Source organism: Coptis chinensis, chromosome 6, assembly GCF_015680905.1.
Source record: "Coptis chinensis isolate HL-2020 chromosome 6, ASM1568090v1, whole genome shotgun sequence".
Classification (NCBI taxonomy): Eukaryota; Viridiplantae; Streptophyta; class Magnoliopsida; order Ranunculales; family Ranunculaceae; genus Coptis; species Coptis chinensis.
The window spans coordinates 43,077,955-43,100,880 of record NC_141461.1 but is presented as its reverse complement, the minus strand read 5'-3'; the positions used below and the strand labels follow the sequence as shown (position 1 = coordinate 43,100,880).

The 22,926-nt window shown below is 40.6% G+C and overlaps 1 protein-coding gene and 1 long non-coding RNA gene across 2 annotated transcripts; one reads left to right on the top strand and one right to left on the bottom strand.

Moving 5' to 3' along the window:
- Positions 1–1,652: 1,652 nt before the first annotated feature.
- On the top strand, positions 1,653–2,641 carry LOC147493083 (uncharacterized). Its single transcript, XR_015200383.1, has 3 exons — positions 1,653–1,794; positions 1,873–1,999; positions 2,416–2,641. It is a non-coding gene; the product is annotated as an uncharacterized LOC147493083 (long non-coding RNA).
- A 12,831-nt stretch (positions 2,642–15,472) lies between these two features.
- On the bottom strand, positions 15,473–16,485 carry LOC147493082 (uncharacterized). Its single transcript, XM_086567741.1, has 2 exons — positions 15,601–16,485; positions 15,473–15,544 (listed from the first exon to the last, which is right to left on the bottom strand). The coding sequence occupies exons 1-2, from the start codon at positions 16,483–16,485 to the stop codon at positions 15,473–15,475; spliced, it is 957 nt and encodes a 318-aa protein (XP_086423867.1).
- Between the last annotated feature and the right edge of the window lie 6,441 nt (positions 16,486–22,926).

Genomic DNA, 22,926 nt, shown 5'->3' with positions numbered 1-22,926 from the left:
TAACCATGTCTAGTGAGGATTGTTGATCAAAATTTTGTCACTAGCAGCACCATGACACCATCCCTTATCATCTACTACGCTTAAACAATAACTATGTACTATGGTTGTTGTATAGTGTTAAGTTTTTATTTCTTCTTTGCTTGATTTTCATTAACTTAACATGTTATCTTGATCTTTTACTCATTTAGATGACAAATGTAGCCCTTAAAGATACATATACACAAGATGAGCTTTATGTTGTTAGACTTCATATTATCAAGTTCATCCACCCACCCAATTTAGGTTCGAACCGGCTGAGGATGACGTTATGTCTTAGTGGATGTTTGGAAACCCACCGTCCACCCACCCACCCACCCAATTTAGGTTTGGACTATGTTCTTTTTCCCCCTAAACCGTAACTTATGCATTTAACCTAACTAGCTAGGAACACATGTATATATATAGAATCTTACCATTTGTTTATTGTTGCAGGTGAATGCTCAAGAGATGACAATTCTTGCACAAACTGAATAACCAGATTATTGGCGTAATCAATTAGGTTATTATTTTGATTTGTACGAGGTGGAACGAGTAGATTTGAAATGTCCTTTTCTTATTGTACTCTGAATAATTTGAAATATTGAAATATTAGTTTACAATGGAATTTCATGTTTGGTAGACGTCTAAATTAGTATCTTTTTTATTACTTGCGCCATGTTTTTCTTTTAAGTTGGATGTGGAATGTTATATCACAAGTCTGCAATGAACAAGATGGAAATTGGGTTCAAAATCTGTTTTGCAGGTTTGTTAGTCGGGTAGGGATTTGATTATTGAATTAAATGGGGTTTCATTTTATTTTATTTTTTTCATCATATATATATATATATATATACCATGGTTGTAAGAAGACTGTGACAATTGTTGGTTCACTTGAGCCACTGTTCTCTCAAAACCATGGTATACATTGCGACTTAGTTCAGGAAGTTATTATACCACGTTTTCTTTAAAAACCGTGGTAAATATGGATAACTTATACCACGGTTCTACTAGGATTATTAGTCACGGTGGCTATAACCACGGTTTGAAAACCATGGTTAAAACCCTTTTACCACTGTTAAAAATAGTGGTATATCAGCTTTTCCGTAGTAGTGGGGACTGAACAACCCCAAGCCCTTATTAAAAAAAAAAAACTAACTGTAAAGTCCTGAATTATTATTAAGGGTAATTGTGTAAATTTCATATCAAATCTAGGGTCATTTATGTAAATTGGTCGTCGGGTTTATGTTTCAAACGTCGTGAATCGGATGAAACTTAACTCCGACTCATAAGTCACGTTAGGTAAGCGACCATAGGCGAAAAAATTTGACCAAAAATGGCGGTTAAGCGGTTTTCTCACGCGTCTTGAAAATTTGCACGAAGTTAACGACTTACACGCATGATTGGGTCATCATTATAGCTGGTGAGATAGAATATAGAAGATTAAATTTAGCGGGATAGGCGAAAAATAATCAAGACGCTAAGTCAATTAGTGGGGGTTAGCGTTGATTAGGACCTTAAGAATGTATTGGGCTTGGGCCTAAATATATCGCCCAACTAGAGAAAAAAAAAAAAATCAAATCGCTGAAAACCGAAAATCGCTGGACTCAATTCTCTTCTTCCCAATTAAAGCTATTACTAAAACCTAGGAGAGAGAAATCTAAAATCGCCCAAATCTAATCGATTTCACCCAAAAATTCAAACACCCAATCACTAACAACACTCAATCAAGTGTGAAGAGTCAAATTGATTGGAATTCCGTCATACCGCCGCTGCCGAGTGAGTTTAACTTCGTTTCAAACAAATTTTTAAAACTTATTTCGATAGTTTGTGATGTATTACTGAAATTAATGGTAGGGGGAAAGTTTAATGGCGGCAGTAGCTTGTTTGGAGAGGGAGAGCTTGCGAAATTGGTGGAGGAGAAGCTAGAGTGGAGCGATTTTGGTGGAGCAGCAAGCTAGGAGCGATTTTGGTTGCTGATTCGGTAAGAATCTTCGGCTATTCACTCGGTTTTGAGCAGTTCATGCCAGTTTATAATTGTTTAAGAGTAGATTAAGTAATGAACGATTGATAAGGAAGACAACAGTAAATATTGCGAGAATTTAATGTGAATGGAATAGTGGAATTTGTTGTTGTTGTCGGAGTCGAGAAAAATCTTAATCGTTATTGAACGCGATATAATTGGCGTTGTCGTGTGGGCCTGCAGTGGCTCGAAATAGCCCGTAGACCGTCGAGTAACAAAGGCTTTAAATGGCCCAGAGCTCATGATAACGGTAGTTAGATAAAAATTTACCCGAAACCAAATTCGTAGTGTCGAGATTCTTCTCGACTTACGTTATATAAGAATTCTCGTTCGTTTGATAACTTCTAATGGTCGACGTATATATATATGATGTGTAGGAGTAAATACGAGGGGATTCGGTTAAGCGGGCTCGATTCGGTTAAGTGGGCTTGAGGAGAACGGAGCTTGCTAAGGTAGGAACCTACATCCCAATATATAGTATGCTTATTTTCATGCATGATTTGAATTGCTTAAATTGGAAATAGATAGTTTGTGTATCAACCATGCATGTATATATGATATTCATGTTTTGCATTGTATTTCCTCGCTATAAACTATATATATAGATAGCTTTAAATGTGAAATGAGTTTTCTGTAAAATCGGGTAGCGAGGATTGTTTCTTTGTTAAAAGTGAAAAACTGGTTTTGGGAAAGGTTAAGCGTCTCTTGTCTCGATGAAGGAGACAGAGATGGATTTTGAAATCTTGGTAAGAATTACCCGGTTGTGTCTATAATTAGGAGGCGAGGTTCCGGATTTTTCCCGAATGGGTGTTGTTATTTTACGATGATTAAGCCGTTTGGGAATCATCGGTTGTTATTTACTATGACCGCCCGTTTGGGAGTCATATGTTGTTCTACTCGAGGATGGGAAATCCGGGAACTCACACCTATATAATCAACGCTTTTAAAAGAAAAACTAGATATGTAACTAGAGTATTTGGAAACAATCGTAATACGAGTATATATATATATATATTACTATGTTTATCACGAGGGATTTAGAAAAGGAACCGTGAATTCCTATAAAGAAGAACCGTTGTCGCATTTCGGAGACGGCGCTTAAGCTCTAGGATTTCAACCGTGGTGTACACCTTCGGTGGTGGGCCACCTTTAAAGGGATGCATCACCGGATGTAGTCCGGAATTCCTTTTCTACTTTTCTAGATAACCATGCTTATGCGCGTCCGCATTGTATGGTGATTAGCTTGTGTGGGGTTACATGCTACCTCGATGAGGTTTAGACGCCGGGAGAGTGAGAGTTTAGTCCACTCTGGATGTGTGTCGGGATCCCGAAGCTGCGCGATCGTCGAGCGGTTGACCAAACCGTTAGGTGACAGCCGTATGGGGTCGTGGTCACAGGCCCATCCGAGCCCTAAAAGCTTTGGGGATTTTGTGTGTATACGAACACAACAACGGCATTTCATCTCCTGCCCGGCCGTAAAATCGGGAAAACAACGGTGCATGGTTCACACCGGAAGTAATCTTGAACCGAGATTGCCCGCGGATCGGGTTAGAGAACGTCGTTACCTCACCATTCTAATAGGATCACGGCGCCACAATAGTTGTATGATGGTTGTGAAAGATATATTTGAATATTAAAGAAGCATGCCGATATGATTTATGCTAGCTAGTGATGTATTTATATAGTCACGATATTTTGATTCAGATTATAAAACCTGCATGTTTCAAATGATTTCTATAAGTAGAATATGTATTGGTTATGTCGCGTTTCTCTTGGGCATAGTTGTTTGCTCATCCTACTTAACATTTCAGACGAACCAGTTGCGAGGAGGCTTTTCCTAACCCGACCCAAGAAGTGAAAGGGATGGCCTGGCCACGCCTTAATAATCATGGGCGGCTTCAATCGGTGTTCAACAAAAGGAATTAATCATTTTGCTTTGGTGTTGGATAAAACTTTTTAGCTGGGATATTGATCTTTCTCTTTTATTAAAATTTTTTCAAACTTAAATATTTATGATTATTTTGGCTTTCCTCTTCATCTTCCTCAACTAATCGCTTTTTTTTAGACAAAGACGGCAAATGTGGAGTTACAACATTTGAAGCTTGTAACTAGTTGTTTGTGACTCTCCACATAGTTAAAACTTCGTAAGTATCAAGCTATTTGGTAATTTTATTTGTGTTACTTATTTCCTCTATCACCGTAGGAAATGATGAAGTTTGTATCTTTAAATGTTGAAGCTTGTTTTTTTTTGGAGTTACAACAGAGGTCAAAGTGCTTGCAAATCATTCAACAAATTTCTTAAACCATTTTCACTCAACTATAGAAGGTAAAATCATATAGTGGGTTTCCTAATTTTTGTCTTTACTTTTTATTGTCAAGTGAAATATTCATGGGTCATATGTTTTTGTCCATGTCCACGTGTTTGTGCTTTATGATTATTGTAGGTTTGGTTTAGAGAATTGAATAGTATTGCTTTGTTCAAGCTTTACTGCTTTAACGGACATGTTTGAAGGCGACTTATATATAGTGTCTTGAACAACTTTGTTCTTGGACCCGACTTATATTTAATGTAATGTATAAGCTAAGCATGACACATTGACGTGATAAGTCCATCCACAAACCGAAGTACACACTTGCAGAGAGAATTATATGTTTTTAACATATCAACACACCATCCTTGAATTAGAAATTATTCATAGTGATAGAAAAGTAATTAAATTTGGTTGTTTGCACATGTGGCAAGTTGGGGCAGCTAGTATGGAGTGGCACTTGATAAAACAAATCAAGCTCTATATTTGACCCCCAAAATGGAGTGTAGTGAGTTGTCAACTTGATATAGAGTATGGGTTGGTGTGGAAAATTTGAGCTGCCCACTCTACACGTGGGACAATAGAGTAGCATTGAAGATTCTCTGAGGTATCATTGAATGCCTAGTTAAAACTTAGGATTCAATCTCATTTGTTCTCTTTGTGAGATTGCCTTAAAAGGATTTGACCACCACGACTTGTTTGAATCGTCTAATGGTTCGATGAACATGTGAGGCTGACTACATCCGAACTAAACACACAATTAAATTTGTAGAGGGTTTAGATTATAGACAAACTATAGAAATTACAAAGTATAGATTGACTATATATAAAGTTCCAACCCCTTGCAAAATTTTATTCCATACTAATCATAGTTTATGTTAATTTGTTAATCGGGTATGGTACTTGGTACTTAAATGTGTATGTGTCATTCTTGCTTTAGAAAACTGATTTTGAGCTAACGGAACTTGACTGTAAAACTTGTTTTTATCTGGTGTATGTCTTTTATATTTGTTCTAATCAAAGTATTGTACTTGAATGTGTGAATTCTTCTATTTATGTGTTGTCCTAGCTTCATTTTAGATGTTTGTGTGTTTCCCTTGTTCATTGACCTGTTTACTGCTCATGTTTGAGACTATTTTATTTATTTTTTCTTGTTGTTTATCTGCATTTTGGATGTGATTAATGTGAAATCTAGTATTTGTATAAGTTATCTAATTATCTAGGACTAATTGTGAAGTAATAAGAGAATTGAACGTTTGTTGTTTTAGCATGTTAATATTTGCTTGTGAATATTTATAAGATGCTTTTAGACTTAGTCCAAGATATATACATCGTGGTTTCATTCTGTCCTTTGGAAAACGCTACTAGGGTAGTAGGGTAGTCATCTTAAGGAACCAAAATAATATTCAACCTTGATTGGTAGAAGAAACCTTCAGGGTGTAAGGAAAACTCAACATTACAACTCCAGTCAACCTATTATGGTTGTGAACTACAAAGAGATAGCTCAAAGAGAGAAAAAAGCTCGTGAGACAACTGATGCAAACTATGTGACCGTCATAGAACGACTTGATGAAGAGTCTAGTGCTCGAAAGAAACTTGAGGAAGAAGTAGAAATAATGTGGCAAGAATCTTCTACTAGGGGCAGTTCATCTCAAGCAAATTATATATTATTTGTAATGCTAGCTTAATTTTGTCGTAATTGCTTAACAAAAGTGGACATTGGATATAGCTATCTTATAAAATAGCTTGTATTGTATGTGTATAGTCTTGGATATAGATATTATGTGATATGAGGCTACTAGGATTGGGAATGAATACAAAGGCATGTGACTACTTTAGTAGGTCATTTGAAACAAGGCATAGTTCTCTGGTATGTGTAGATGGGTTGGGCAATAGATATGGAGTTAGTTTCTAACCAAATGTTTAGCCAGTTCTTAGCTTGTGACTATGCCCAAACCTTGAGTGTAGATTCCTTTAAGATAATTCATCTCTGAAAATTAAGCCGAGTCCAGCACGGCCTAGTTTTCTGAAAGGAGAACCATCGCAGTATACCTTGATTGTGTCATTGTCAGTGGGATCCAAGTGACTTGTTTGATGGTAGTGGCTGGTTTGGGTCTACATTCAATACCAAGATGATGAAGAATGACAAGATCATGAACTAAATTGTTCTTGGTACCTTGACTTTGATCTGCATATAGCCAAGAACTAAATGTGCTCGATCTCTGTCACCTCCATTATCTAACAATAACTTACATAAGCAGTTTTATTGCATAACTAGTCATAAATTTGATATTAAAAAATGGGGACCAGTCAGAGTAGCAATTTTAGTAAATAGGTTAGAAGGTAGATTTATAGAACTACTAAGTAAGGTTGGTAAAAACTAAGGCATTGGAAGAAAATTAAATATTTTTTGCTCTTGTGTATACTCCTCTTGCTCTTGTATATATGTGCATCTCCGCTGCTGCTTCTAGCTAGCTGCACTCTCTTTTTTCTTTTTCTTTGGACTTCAAGGCTTTATTTTGTGGGCTAAAAAATAGAAAAAGGGGGAAGTAGGGTTTATTTTGTGGGCTTTATTAGTTTGGTACTCAAGTGATCTGGCACTTATCAATCCTTCGTTTATGGGTGTATTTGAAATATGTAGGGTTAGATGGTTTTGTTGAGGTTGTTCTGGTAATGTGGAGATGTATGTATGTTAGTTGCATTGTATAAGTCGTGTATTAAGGTTTCTGGGATGTGTGTATATTTTATAGTTTTCTTCTTATTCAAGGATTAGTTACTTGACTTAACTAGCATTGGTCGAGATGGTTAAGTAGCCGGTTCTATGAATCAATATATCTTTTAGTAGTTGAATTTATGACTGAGGTATGAGGTTTTATATTTGGTTTGGATGTATTCTTATTAAATTTTTAGGTTATGGCCGGGTTTTATATTTATGAAATGTTGAAAATATGAGAGGGACTCATTTAATTTTTTTTCTAGGAAAGTCACGTATATTAGGTATATAGTTGCTTGAGATTTGGGGCGTTACAGAGGTGGTGTCATGACTCATGACATGATTATGTTGTTCTATGGGACATGTTGTAAGATTGTTATCTGTCTTAGTTGTTCTTTCTTTCTTTCTTTCTTTATGTTTTTTATTGTGTGGGGATGTGACCATGTGCCGTTTGGATTAAGTTAGGAATTAATAATAATATATCTTGCACGTTTTTACGCATAAAATACTTTGCGGCGTGTGTATCATTGTATTGAATATTGATTGTATATTTGTCCTTAGAGAGTTATTGTGTTATCTTAATGTATGTAGCAACCAATGCGATGTCCACCAGTTCGTGAAGAGTCACATGTAAACCTTCCTCCATCCGCTAGTTGTCTAGTGAGAAGTTTCGTAACAAAAAGAGTGGTAGCACTTGGACAAGTCTGTACCGATATGGCATCATATGCAGCTTCCTATAACATCCGCATTGATAAGATACTTGACTACGATAGTCCGCTTTATGATAGAGATGGAACGCTAGGAGATGTCGAGCCTGATGATATCATCAGTTGGTCAAGGTTGTATGTACTTATTTCTTGATTAAGCCCCTTGAAGCTCCTGCCATAGAAGTGAGTTTATTTGGTGCTTTTTTGTTACTTTTGAGACGTCAAATACATAGGATAATGTTACACCTCACTCTACTCACACTCTCTTTCTCTAGGTCTAGCCTCTCTTTTCACAATGAATCCTCCCCTTTTCTCTCTCTCTTTTCTTTCTCTTTATACTCCTCTCTTCTTTCCCCTAGCCATCCATCTGTCCCTTGATCTCGCGACACGCCTTCTTCCACGTGTAGGGTTGCCGTACAGTAATTTCAATTCCACAGACCGATCATGTGCACCACCCCTCCGCAATATATATTACTTCGGGTTCATCTCACCGTTGATATATCACATCCCAGATCCTACCACTTCACTGCCCCTCTCGAGGGCCGCAATACTTTCGGTGATCGGGGGTTGAGTCCCCTCACTCTCATTCTTCGATGGTCGCGGTCCACGTCACCCCTTCTATACCACTGGGCCACGCATGTTCAGCACGCGTAAGGGGTCAGTGCTCCTTCGATTTCTGTGTATCCATGTGTCACTTTTTGGCTGGTCCTTTTTGGTGTCTCCTCGATTTTAGCACCTCCGAATTACGGTTTTACCCCTCCCCTTATAAAATCCCGCTCAAACTTCCTTCTCTCTCATTCAAACTCTTCTTCTCACGTTCTGCTTCCTATCTGCTCCTCCCCTTACCTTCGTTTCTCCGATTGGTGGTTGTTGCTCTTTGTGCTTGTTCCACTGCTTGTGCTCCAGCACTGGACTGATTTTTTAGCATTTACAGGTTGGTCTTCTTCTCAAGCTCTCTCTCTCTTACACTATTTTCTTTTGTTACACTGTTTCTATTTCTCTTCCCCCTTTTAAAACTATCCATCTTCTTTTTCGGCCTCTCTTTCTGATGTCAGACTCCGATTCCGGCCACTCTTACACCTCTCCTTCTAATACGGTGGCCTCACTCCCTCCCCTTGATCCATCCGAGGCTCCTTCCACCTCAGGGCAGCAATTTGCTCTTCCTCCCCCACCTCCTCGTAGTCGTAGACCTAATTTAGAGGTGGTCAAGGCCACTTATGGCATCCTCGCTAATGTCATCCTGGAACACGAGCCTGACCTCACCTACTTTCCACACTTAGTCCCTTACAAACTGGGGTGTCTTGTAGCCACGGTCGAGCAGATCGTCGCTGGCCTTCGTTCCCTCCTTGTCAAAGTATCGGTAATTTTTGGCGAGTCATGTACGCCGCGAACCACTACAATAGCTCCGGTGTGCCCAAAATAACATGTCGCGATATGGTCACTCATTACTATATAAAAAGAAGCACCAAAGATGTCGATTGTAGGTTATCATTCCTTTTGTGTCCGTCCTCTAAAATGTCGTTTATCCTTCGCGTCACCTCTTCGGACAAGACGTGGCACCACTATCCGCTTGTACATATCTGGAAACTTTCTGTCCGCGGATCTTCCGGCCCCCTGACTTGACTCTTAATCATCTCACCTTTCTGCCCAGTGGTGAGTCTCCCTTACATCTTTCCCCTTGTATGAGCAATTCGTTATATGAACCCTAATGTTATGTTTTCCTTTCTCTACGCTCAAAGGTTGGAGACCGGATTCAAAATTGCGCATTTATGTTGACGTGAACTCTACCATCTTCCAGAAGCTCCACGATTTAGGACCTTCTCAAGCTGCGGTACTTGGAGTTGACCCCAACACTTGCACTCCGTTGCTATAGGACCCTCAACTGCAAACCATCGGTGCTTATAGTGCCCCCTTTTACCGTCCACCCCTCCTAAAGAACGCCAAACCTCGGGCTTCTCCTCCAACACAATGGCCCCACACCAGAAAACACCACCCACTCCCGCTAATACTCGCGGTTTGCGCATCCCACTCCTCCTTCCCCATCGCCCGCCCTTCGATTCTTGATCCTATCTCTGGTTACTTGGGAGGACCAATACCTTTCCCCTCTCTCTCCCACCACGGACTCCCCACTGCTTTCGGATATGAGCGTCTCCAAGAGGAAGTTGTTTGGCAAATGACTTCGGATAATGATCACGGTGATGAAGTCATTCCTACCGCACCCTCGATCCACTTCTCTATCTGGACCACTTCTCAAGCGTCCGTGGACCTCTGCGTCTGATGAACCAGTCTCAACTGTCAATGCTCCCCTTCCCACCACTCCTGCTCCTCCTGCTCGCCATACGTAGTGGCCTGGAAAAGAGACCGCGGAATCCCCCACTGCTTTCCGCCCCATGTTCAAGGTCCGCAGCCGTACCGTCAATGTTAATGACTCGGCCTTGGAGAATCCGGTAGTGGCCTCCTCTCTGTTCTATAGGTCCCACCTTCCCAAGGACATGGCATATGCATAAGAGGGCACATTTGATCAACACCGGACCTCCTTCTACACTGGCTAGGAGAAGGTGCTCTTCACTCTCGTCTTTCTCTTTGTTTTTATTTTCACCCTAAGTTGTGTTTAACCCCTCTCTTCTTCTTAGGTGAGCCTGGATATCTCTTACATGATCCGCGGCCTGTTCGGCGCTAGATCCAAGGTGGAATCACTTGAGGCGGAAGTCGCTCACCTGGAGGTCGCGGCCCTGGATAAGGTCAAGGCTCAGGATGAGCTCAAGTCTGCTGAGGCTTCCCACCAGGCATACATGGACAAGGTCAATGATCACCTAAGCCATCAATGAGAGACACTCTTTCAGCAGCATACCGAAGCCATGGCCACCCTCTCTCAGCAGCACAAGGACGCTACTGCGGCTCTTCTCCAGCAGCATGAGTCGGACATGGATAAACTTCAAGAGTGCTTTAAATCCCTGGCAGACAAACGGGTGGCTAAAAAGATCAAGGAAGAACATGACCGCCTTATCAAAGAGGGTCATCTGCTTCCTGAACAGCCTGCCCACGTTGATGGATCCGCGGTTGCACTAATCCCCGGGATCCGATCCCACCTCTTTGAGGCCTCGAATCTGAAACTCTTCGCGACAATGTGGGTAGGCTATTGAAAACAAATTGCGGATGTGGTTATCGAAGAAGCCGCGGATGCCGTGATTTCTGAAAGTGTTTAAATGTTGCACCTCTTGTATTTTTGATCCATTTTGCTACTATGTATTCCCTGGTAACCTTGTCGTATTTCGCTACTATGTGTTTAAGAAGTGTCAAGTTTTTTACCTTCCCTTATGCCGCTGTCTTTCCTTTGTGCTTAACTCTTTTGATGAAAAAATTAAATTCACTTGCGTTGCTTTTGGATATGTTGTTTTATGGGCTCGAGCTAAGGCCATTGTATTGTTCTCTTTGCTTTGGGGGACCTTTATGCTCCACTCGGACCCTCATGTCAGCGAAAGGGGAACTCACCTTGTCCCTAGTTCGCTTCAAACCTCACGTCCGAGGAGGGACAACTCGTCTTGCCCCATTTGGTGATTGGACCTCTTGTCCGCGAATGAGGCAACTCATCTTGCCCCGATTCGATCTGGACCTCACGTCCGTGAAGGGCTCATCCCCCTCACAGTCTCTATTCTGATGCTAAATCAAAACTCAGAGCAACATTGTTCTCTCAAAAGTGTCATGGTATTATATATTTATAAATAGCTTAAGTCTCTGGTGACAGACTCGTATTACATTCAATTATGAAACTTTTTCAACAGTCTCACATTCCAAGGCCTCTCTATCAACTTTCCTTCTATGGTTTGTAATTTGTAGGTGCCTGCCCCTCCAACGTCTACCACATCATAGGATCCCTCCCAATTCGGACCCAATTTCCCATCGTTTGCTTTCTTGGTATTGGGGGTCACTCTGCGAAGCACTAAATCCCCAACTTGGAATCGTCATGGCTTAACCCTCTTGTTGTACTGCCTTTGGAGGCGCCGGTGATACTCTTCCAGCCTTATGCGCGCGGAATCCCTTCTTTCTTCAGCCAAATTCAAGTCCCTAGACAATATGCCCTAATTCAACCCTTCTCCGATAGCCCTTGTTCGGGTTGTAGCCACCACCATTTCTGATGGTATCACTGCCTCTACGCCATATGCTAATGAGAATAGAGTCTTCCTGGTGGTTGTCCGTGGTGTAGTTCGGTAAGCCCATAACATATGGTTCAACTCATCGGCCCACTCCACCTTCTTATCTTCCAACTTCTTCTTGAGATTGTTTAGTATGATTTTGTTGGAAGATTCAGCCTGTCAATTACCCTCGGGGTTGTAGGGGGCCGAGAATCCATGTTTCACATGATAGGCTTGTAAAAAATCCTTCACCTTGGACCCTGTGAATTGGGTTCCGTTGTCCGTGATGATAACATACGGCAACCCAAACCGGCATATGATGTTCTCCCACAGGAACTTGACCACTTGCTCCTCCTTCACCTGCTGCAATGGTACGGCCTTAATCCACTTTGTGAAATAGTCGGTGGCCGCCAACATGAACCTCCTCTTACCGCTAGCCATGGGCAGTGGACCTACTATATCTAGGGCCCACATCACGAACGACCATGGGCTAGACACATTATGCAGCGGCTCGGCCAGAGCGAATATCAATTGGGCGAACCTCTGACATTTCTCACATTTCTTAGCAAATTCTATAGCATCTCTCTTCATGTGAGGCCAAAAGTAACCCTGTGTTAATAGCCGATGTGCTGTGGTCCTTCCCGCTGAGTGACTACCGCAATTAATCTCCCCCATGCAACTCCGCTAGCACCTCTTGTGCCAGCCTCGGCCCTAGACATTTCAGTAAAACCCTACCTTTGTGAAGTTTGTTCTAACCTTCTCCTTTCATTCTTCTCAATCACATCTTGTCCAGACAAAAAGTGTTTGATAGGCTCCATCCATCCCCCATCCTCTTCTGCGGTATGCAACACCTCCGTAGGTTCCTCAGTACTCGGTCTGACCAACCTCCCTACTTTGATCGTTCTCTCCTCTGATCCCGGCATGGCTGCGGCTACATAAGCCAGGGCATCTGCATGCCAATTCTCCCTGCGATTCAAATGTACAAATCTGACCTTTGTGAACTTCGCAGCCCACCTATGCAAGACTTCCAAATACTTTGCCATTGAGGACACCTAGCTGCAAATCTGCCGTTCGCTTGGCACACCACCAGATTTGAGTCTGAATATATCGTAAGTTCCTTCACACCCAAACCCTCAGCCATCCTCAAACCCGCTATTACCGCCTCATACTTCGACTCATTATTAGATGCTGCGAATCCCAGCTTCATGGTTTGTTCTATTATATTATTTTCCGACGTAACTAGCACCACCCCAATTCTGCTGTCTGCATCTGTTGCAGATCCATACGCGAACACTCTCCATCCGTTCCTCTCATCCCATGGATTTAAGAGATCCTGTTCCACTTCTCGTTCGGGTTCTAGGACCATCTCTTCCCCCCACATGGGATCCTCGGCCGAGAACTCCGCTACCGCCTGAGCTTTCTCCGCTGTCTTGATCTGATATTGGATTTCATATGAACTTAACATCACGACCCATTTCAGCATTCTTCCGGACTTTTCGGCCTTCAGGGCTTGTTTGAGGGGCAAATTTGTCACCACCACCACCGCATGAGCTTCGAAATATGGTTTCAACTTCAAGGCTGAGAATATTAATGCCAAAGCATACTTCTCCACTCGATTGTACCTCGTCTCAGCATCTAACAAAGTTTTACTCTGGAAATACACTGGTTTTTCCATCTTATCCACAACACGAACGAGGACCGAGCTGATCACGTACTCCGTAACCTCCAAATACAAATACAGTTTCTCTCCTATTTCGGGCTGCGACAACAATGGGGCCTCACCAAGATACCTCTTTAATTCCTGAAATGTCTTCTCACATTCCGATGTCCATGCGAAATCCGTGGTGTTTCTTAACAACCGATACAGCGGCCTACACTTATCGGACGATTTTGAAATGAATCTGTTTAGTGCCGTGACCTTTCCTGCCAGTTGTTGTACTTCCTTAATAGTATGAGGTGAGGGTATTTCCACCATGGACCTTATCTGTTTGGGATTAGCTTCTATCCCCCGCTGAGTAACAATATAACCTAGAAATTTCCCCGTGGTCACTCCGAACGTGCACTTCTCCGGATTGAGTTTCAAATTGTGTGCTTGCAGTATACCGAATGTCTCCCTTAGACCTTCCAAGTGCTCTTCCTCTGACATACTCTTTTCCACCATATCATCTATGTATATCTCGATTCCCTTTCAAATTTTGTTCTCGAACATTTTCTCCCCCAACCGTTGGAAGGTAGCCCCTACGTTTTTTAACCCAAATGGCATTCTCGTATAGCAGTAGGTACCCACCTTCCACCACGAAGGACGTCTTTTCCTGGTCCGGTCCATACATCGCCACCTGATCGTATCCCATATAGGCATCCATAAATGAAAACATTTTGTATCCCGCGGTTCTATCCACTAGCTCATCTACTCACGACATAGGATAACTATCTTTAGGACATTCCAAGTTGACATCTGTAAAATCAACACACATTCGAACCTTGCCATTTTTCTTCGATACCACGACAACATTAGACAACCAGTCCGTGAACTCCACTTCTCTGATGATTCCCACTCCTTTCAACCTGGCAACCTCCTCACGAATCCCCTCCGCGTACTTCGGCCTCACACTTCTCATCTTCTGTCTTACTGGTTTTGCACCTTCCCTCATATGCATATGGTGGCACGCAAAACTGGGATCCAACCCTGTGATATCCTCTATTCCCCACGTAAAAACATCCCTGTTCTCTGACAGATACTGTATCAACTTGCTCTTCCACTCCTCAGGCAAATTGGACCCTACCGACGTAAATTTCTTTTCTTCTCCCACCCCCAGATTCACTACCTATACCTCGTCCAGGGTCTTTGGTCCCATTATTACCTCCGTCTCTCCTTCCACGGCAGCGCACTGTGATTGCTATGCTTGCCTCTTCCTAGGGTTACACGATTCTCCTCCAGGTCCGCGGACCATCCTCTTAACTGTATCCTGATGGCTATTCTTAGAAGCCACTTGATCACCACGGACTTCATACATTCCCGTTGAAGTGGGGAATCGAATTACCTGATAATAGGTTGATGGCACCGCTTTCATCTCATGGATCCACCTCCTTCCCAGAATCGCATTGTATTGGGAGTTAGAATCTACCACCATAAATCGAGAGAAAACCATCACCAGCCCTGTCGTCATGGGTAGCAAAAGCTCTCCCATAGGCTCTGTGACACTCCCATTAAACCCATACAAGTTGGACCGCAGTAGCCTAAGCTTCCCCGGGTCAATTCTCATTTCATCTAAAGCTCCTAAACGAGCAAGTCCACTGCACTGCCACTATCAATCAACACCATTTTGACTATCTAATTGCCCATCGCCACAGTAATGACCAACGCATCCTCATAGGGAGTATCAACAGCTCGGAGGTCCACGCTGGAAAATACAATCCTATCTCCTCCGTCCGTTGACCCTGAATTGGATTGCGGACCTCTTGACTCATTGATCTGTTGTATATTTACAGTTCTTCTCACCTTTATCTCTATGAGTGTTATGACTCATAACTTCTCTGCTGAAAATAACATTAATAGTTCCCAATATCCTCCCTTAAGCTGGCCCCAGCTCCTCATTGGGGGCCCCGGCTACAAATTCTCTCATCATTCCCTTCTCTACCAACCTCTAAATTGAACCAACCATTTCAATGCATAACAATCATTAGTCTCATGATTGCATACTTGGTGGTACACACAATACGGCTTGTTCGGCATCTCGATCGATGTATTTCGCGGTCCCTCATATTCCTGGACGTTCTTGATCAGCGGCAATATCTCACTCAATGGCCTGTTCAAAGGCGTATGTTCGAGCTCGCGGTATGGCTTTCTTTCCCTTTGTTCCCTCCGCGCTCCCTCTCTACTCCTTTTTGGGCGCGATGAATATCCGTGATACCCTCTATTGCCTCTATCCGACGACTCCGTCTTTCTGCGATCCCCTTCCTTTTCCACAGATGACACTGCCTTCGCTGACCTTTTAGAATCCTTCTGCATTGTGTCATCATATCTAATGTACTTTTCTACCCGCGGATACAACTCGTGCAAGGTCACAATCTCATTCTTTGCAACGGATTGATGGACCCCCGTTCTAGGCCACAGACCTCTTTCGAATGCTATCACTGTCGTTCTTTCATCCAAGTTCTCCACCTTCAATGTCTCGGCCTTGAAGCGACATAGATAATCCCTTACCGATTCCGTAGACCTTTGCCTGACATTGAACAAGGTCACGATGTCCACAACCCACCTCTTTTGATGTATAAAGTGGTCTATAAACGCCTGCTCCAACTCTTGGAAATTAGTTATACTCTTCGAAGGCAACCTATAATACCATTCCGATGCTCCCCCTTTAAAGCTAAATGGGAACATCATGCACCGCAACCCATCATACCGCGCTTCTTGCCAGAGAGGCATTTGTTGCCTAAAATGATGAATGTGATCTGCTGGGTCTCCCTTACCATCGTACCTTTCAAACCTTGGCTGGTTAAACCATTTCGGCACCTCCGAAGCCCATATCGCATCCGCCAGCGGATTGAGATTCAGACCAGCCACCACCTGACTAGCCGCGCCCATTTGGGTTTTTGCCTTTTGCAGATTCGCCTCCCGGTCATTGTTTATTATTTCCTAAACTTGCTCTATTGTAAGACCTGCTACTGGATTCTCGACAAGGTCCGGCCCCTCCTCTTCGTTGTCGGACTCCTCACTCGCTTATGCTCTCCCTTCCTCCTTTGCCATTTCTCTTTCTTTTCTTAGTGCATCATTCTCCTCTCTCAATCTCGCGATCTCTTCCTGCATTAGTCGTGTCTCCTCCGAGGCCGACCCCGCGGATGTCTCCTCTCTTTGATCTCCCTCTTCATTACTTACAACTTCCACCTCCAACTCCTGCGCCACCGCCTTTCGCGGTCGGCCTACTCCTCTCTTTCCAATTGTAGCCATTTCCACGTTGCTTTGCTCTCTCCCCACAGACGACGCCAAATGTTACACCTCACTCTACTCACACTCTCTTTCTCTAGGTCTAGCCTCTCTTTTCACAATGAATCCTCCCCTTTTCTCTCTCTCTTTCTTTCTGCTTTATACTCCTCTCTTCTTTCCCCCTAGCCATCCATCTATCCCTTGATCTCGCAGCACGCCTTCCTCCACATGTAGGGTTGTCGTACAGTAACTTCGATTCCACGGACCGATCCTATGCACCACCCCTCCGTAGTATATATTACTTCGGGTTCATCTCACCGTTGATATATCACATCCTAAATCATACCACTATAGATAACTACGGTCTTGTAAAGGAAGGAAGTATAGATGTGGTGCTATGGAACTTATGTACGTAAGGATGTCACTTTAGAGATTAAACACCTACTAGCTAGATCTCTATTTTTTTTGCTATCAAGCTTTTGTAAATTTCAACTTATGTATATATGGAAGTTTTTGGGAAAATGAATATGTTGTGAAGTAGTTTTATATGTGATTTTTTGCCGCAGGTATACTTATCAGGTTTGTTTAGAAATATTTTGAAAAACAAATTTTTAATTTTTTTAAAAAAACAAAATTATAGAAAAGGACAACCACTAACAGTTGTTTCCCAAGTTTTAAATATCTTTTCTTGCAAATAAAAAATACAGTCAACAGGAGTTTAACATTAGGTATATTTTCATCAATAAGTATTCAGGGTGGTATGTATCGATACACATGACATATATCTGAAAGAAGAAGAAAGAGAAGAACACTAAATTGAAGGGTTAGTTAGTGTGTTACCCCCACTAGATCTCGATGAGCCAATTAGGATCCCCAACTAGATGGGCAATTAGGGTCCCCCCAAAATACACAAAAAAAAAATACGGTGACAAATAAAAAATACAGTCAACAGGAGTTTAGCATTATGTATATTTTCATCAATAAGTATTCAGGGTGGTATGTATCGATACACATGAGACATACATGAAAGAAGAAGAAAGAAAATAACACTAAATTGAAGGGTTAGTTAGTGTGTTACCCCCACTAGATCTAGATGAGCCAATTAGGATTCCCACTAGATGGGCAAATAGGGTCCCCCAAATTACACACAAAAAAAACACGGTGACAAATAAAAAATATAGTCAACAGGAGTTTAGCATTATGTATATTTTCATCAATAAGTATTCAAGGTGGTATGTATCGATACACATGACACATACATGAAAGAAGAAGAAAGAAAAGAACACTAAATTGAAGGGTTAGTTAGTGTGTTATCCCCACTAGATCTAGATGAGCCAATTAGGATTCCCCCACTAAATGGGAAATTAGAGTCCCCCAAAATACACACAAAAAAATACGGTGACAAATAAAAATACAGTCAACGAAGTTTAGCATTATGTATATTTTCATCAATAAGTATTCAAGGTGGTATGTATCGATACACATGACACATACATGAAAAAAGAAGAAATAGAACAACACTAAATTGAAGGGTTAGTTAGTGTGTTACCCCCCACTAGATCTAGATGAGGCAAATAGGATTCACACCCACACACACACACACACACACACACTAGATGGGCAATTAGGGTCCTCCCAAAATACACAAAAAAAAAACACGGTGACAAATAAAAAATACAGTCAACAGGAGTTTAGCATTATGTATATTTTCATCAATAAGTATTCAGGGTGGTATACACATGACACATACATGAAAGAAGAAGAAAGAGAAGAACACTAAATTGAAGGGTTAGTTAGTGTTACCCCTACTAGATCTAGATGAGCCAATAAAAAATACAGTCAACAGGAGTTTAGCATTATGTATATTTTCATCAATAAGTATTCAGGGTGGTATGTATTGATACACATGACACATACATGAAAGAAGAAGAAAGAAAAGAACACTAAATTGAAGGGTTAGTTAGTGTGTTACCCCCCACTAGATCTAGATGAGCCAATTAGGATTCCCAACCCCCACTAAATGGGCAATTAGGGTCCCCCGCAAAATACACAAAAAAAAAATACGGTGACAAATAAAAAATACAGTCAACAGAAGTTTAGCATTATGTATATTTTCATCAATAAGTATTCAAGGTGGTATGTATCGATACACATGACACATACATGAAAAAAGAAGAAAGAGAACAACACTAAATTGAAGGGTTAGTTAGTGTGTTACCCCCCACTAGATCTAGATGAGCCAATTAGGATTCTCCCCCACTAGATCGGCAATTAGGGTCCTCCCAAAATACACAAAAAAAAACACGGACAAATACAAATAAAAAATACAACAAAGAGTTTAGCATTATGTATATTTTCATCAATAAGTATTCAGGGTGGTATACACATGACACATACATGAAAGAAGAAGAAAGAGAATAACACTAAATTGAAGTGTTAGTTAGTGTGTTTCCACACACACACAATTAGGGTCCCCCCAAAATACACACAAAAAAAAACACGGTGACAAATAAAAAATACAGTCAACAGGAGTTTAGCATTATGTATATTTTCATCAATAAGTATTCAGGGTGGTATGTATCGATACACATGACACATACATGAAAGAAGAAGAAAGAGAAGAACACTAAATTGAAGGGTTAGTTACCCCCAACTAAATGGGCAATTAGGGTCCCCCGCAAAATACACAAAAAAAAAATACGGTGACAAATAAAAAATACAGTCAACAGAAGTTTAGCATTATGTATATTTTCATCAATAAGTATTCAAGGTGGTATGTATCGATACACATGACACATACATGAAAAAAGAAGAAAGAGAACAACACTAAATTGAAGGGTTAGTTAGTGTGTTACCCCCCACTAGATCTAGATGAGCCAATTAGGATTCTCCCCCACTAGATCGGCAATTAGGGTCCTCCCAAAATACACACAAAAAAAAAACACGGTGACAAATAAAAAATACAGTCAACAGGAGTTTAGCATTATGTATATTTTCATCAATAAGTATTCAGGGTGGTATACACATGACACATACATGAAAGAAGAAGAAAGAGAATAACACTAAATTGAAGTGTTAGTTAGTGTGTTTCCCCCCCCCCCACACACACACACACACACAATTAGGGTCCCCCCAAAATACACACAAAAAAAAACACGGTGACAAATAAAAAATACAGTCAACAGGAGTTTAACATTATATATATTTTCATCAATAAGTATTCAGGGTGGTATGTATCGATACACATGACACATCATGAAAAAAGAAGAAAGAGAACAACACTAAATTGATGGGTTAGTTAGTGTGTTACCCCCCACTAGATCTAGATGAGCCAATTAGGATTCCCCCCCACTAGATGGGCAATTAGGGTCCTCCCAAAATACACACAAAAAAAACACGGTGACAAATAAAAAATACAGTCAACAGGAATTTAGCATTATGTATATTTTCATCAATAAGTATTTAGGGTGGTATACACATGACACATACATGAAAGAAGAAGAAAGAGAAGAACACTAAATTGAAGGGTTTGTTAGTGTGTTACCCCCACTAGATTTAGATGAGCCAATTAGGATTCCCCCCCACTAGATGGGCAATTAGGGTCCCCCCAAAATACACACAAAAAAAACACAGTGACAAATAAAAAATACAGTCAACAGGAGTTTAGCATTATGTATATTTTCATCAATAAGTATTCAGGGTGGTATGTATCGATACACATGAGACATACATGAAAGAAGAAGAAAGAAAATAACACTAAATTGAAGGGTTAGTTAGTGTGTTACCCCCACTAGATCTAGATGAGCCAATTAGGATTCCCCCCCACTAGATGGGCAAATAGGGTCCCCCAAATTACACACAAAAAAAACACGGTGACAAATAAAAATACAATCCAACGGGGAGTTTAGCATTATGTATATTTTCATCAATAAGTATTCAAGGTGGTATGTATCGATACACATGACACATACATGAAAGAAGAAGAAAGAAAAGAACACTAAATTGAAGGGTTAGTTAGTGTGTTATCCCCACTAGATCTAGATGAGCCAATTAGGATCCCCCACTAAATGGGCAATTAGGGTCCCCCAAAATACACACAAAAAAAAAAATACGGTGACAAATAAAAAATACAGTCAACAGAAGTTTAGCATTATGTATATTTTCATCAATAAGTATTCAAGGTGGTATGTATCGATACACATGACACATACATGAAAAAAGAAGAAATAGAACAACACTAAATTGAAGGGTTAGTTAGTGTGTTACCCCCCACTAGATCTAGATGAGCCAAATAGGATTCCCCTAGATGGGCAATTAGGGTCCTCCCAAAATACACAAAAAAAAAACACGGTGACAAATAAAAAATACAGTCAACAGGAGTTTAGCATTATGTATATTTTCATCAATAAGTATTTAGGGTGGTATACACATGACACATACATGAAAGAAGAAGAAAGAGAAGAACACTAAATTGAAGGGTTAGTTAGTGTTACCCCTACTAGATCTAGATGAGCCAATAAAAAATACACTCAACAGGAGTTTAGCATTATGTATATTTTCATCAATAAGTATTCAGGGTGGTATGTATTGATACACATGACACATACATGAAAGAAGAAGAAAGAAAAGAACACTAAATTGAAGGGTTAGTTAGTGTGTTACCCCCACTAGATCTAGATGAGCCAATTAGGATTCCCAACCAAACTAAATGGGCAATTAGGGTCCCCATCAAAATACACAAAAAAAAAAAACATACGGTGACAAATAAAAAATACAAATTCAAGGGTTGAAGTTTAGCATTATGTATATTTTCATCAATAAGTATTCAAGGTGGTATGTATCGATACACATGACACATACATGAAAAAAGAAGAAAGAGAACAACACTAAATTGAAGGGTTAGTTAGTGTGTTACCCCCCACTAGATCGGCAATTAGGGTCCTCCCAAAATACACACAAAAAAAAAACACGGTGACAAATAAAAAATACAGTCAACAGGAGTTTAGCATTATGTATATTTTCATCAATAAGTATTCAGGGTGGTATACACATGACACATACATGAAAGAAGAAGAAAGAGAATAACACTAAATTGAAGTGTTAGTTAGTGTGTTCCCCACACACACACACACAAATTAGGGTCCCCCAAAATACACACAAAAAAAACACGGTGACAAATAAAAAATACAGTCAACAGGAGTTTAGCATTATGTATATTTTCATCAATAAGTATTCAGGGTGGTATGTATCGATACACATGACACATACATGAAAGAAGAAGAAAGAGAAGAACACTAAATTGAAGGGTTAGTTACCCCCAACTAAATGGGCAATTAGGGTCCCCAAAAAATACACAAAAAAAAAAAAAAAAAACGTGACAAATAAAAAATACAGTCAATAGAAGTTTAGCATTATGTATATTTTCATCAATAAGTATTCAAGGTGGTATGTATCGATACACATGACACATACATGAAAAAAGAAGAAAGAGAACAACACTAAATTGAAGGGTTAGTTAGTGTGTTACCCCCCACTAGATCTAGATGAGCCAATTAGGATTCTCCCCCACTAGATCGGCAGGGGTCCCTCCCAAATTAGGGTCCTCCCAAAATACACACAAAAAAAAATACGGTGACAAATAAAAAATACAGTCAACAGGAGTTTAGCATTATGTATATTTTCATCAATAAGTATTCAGGGTGGTATACACATGACACATACATGAAAGAAGAAGAAAGAGAATAACACTAAATTGAAGTGTTAGTTAGTGTGTGTTTTCCCAATAATACACACACACACACACACAATTAGGGTCCCCCAAAAATACACACAAAAAAAACACGGTGACAAATAAAAAAACAGTCAACAGGGAGTTTAACATTATATATATTTTCATCAATAAGTATTCAGGGGTGGTATGTATCGATACACATGACACATCATGAAAAAAGAAGAAAGAGAACAACACTAAATTGATGGGTTAGTTAGTGTGTTACCCCCACTAGATCTAGATGAGCCAATTAGGATTCCCCCCCACTAGATGGGCAATTAGGGTCCTCCCAAAATACACACAAAAAAAACACGGTGACAAATAAAAAATAC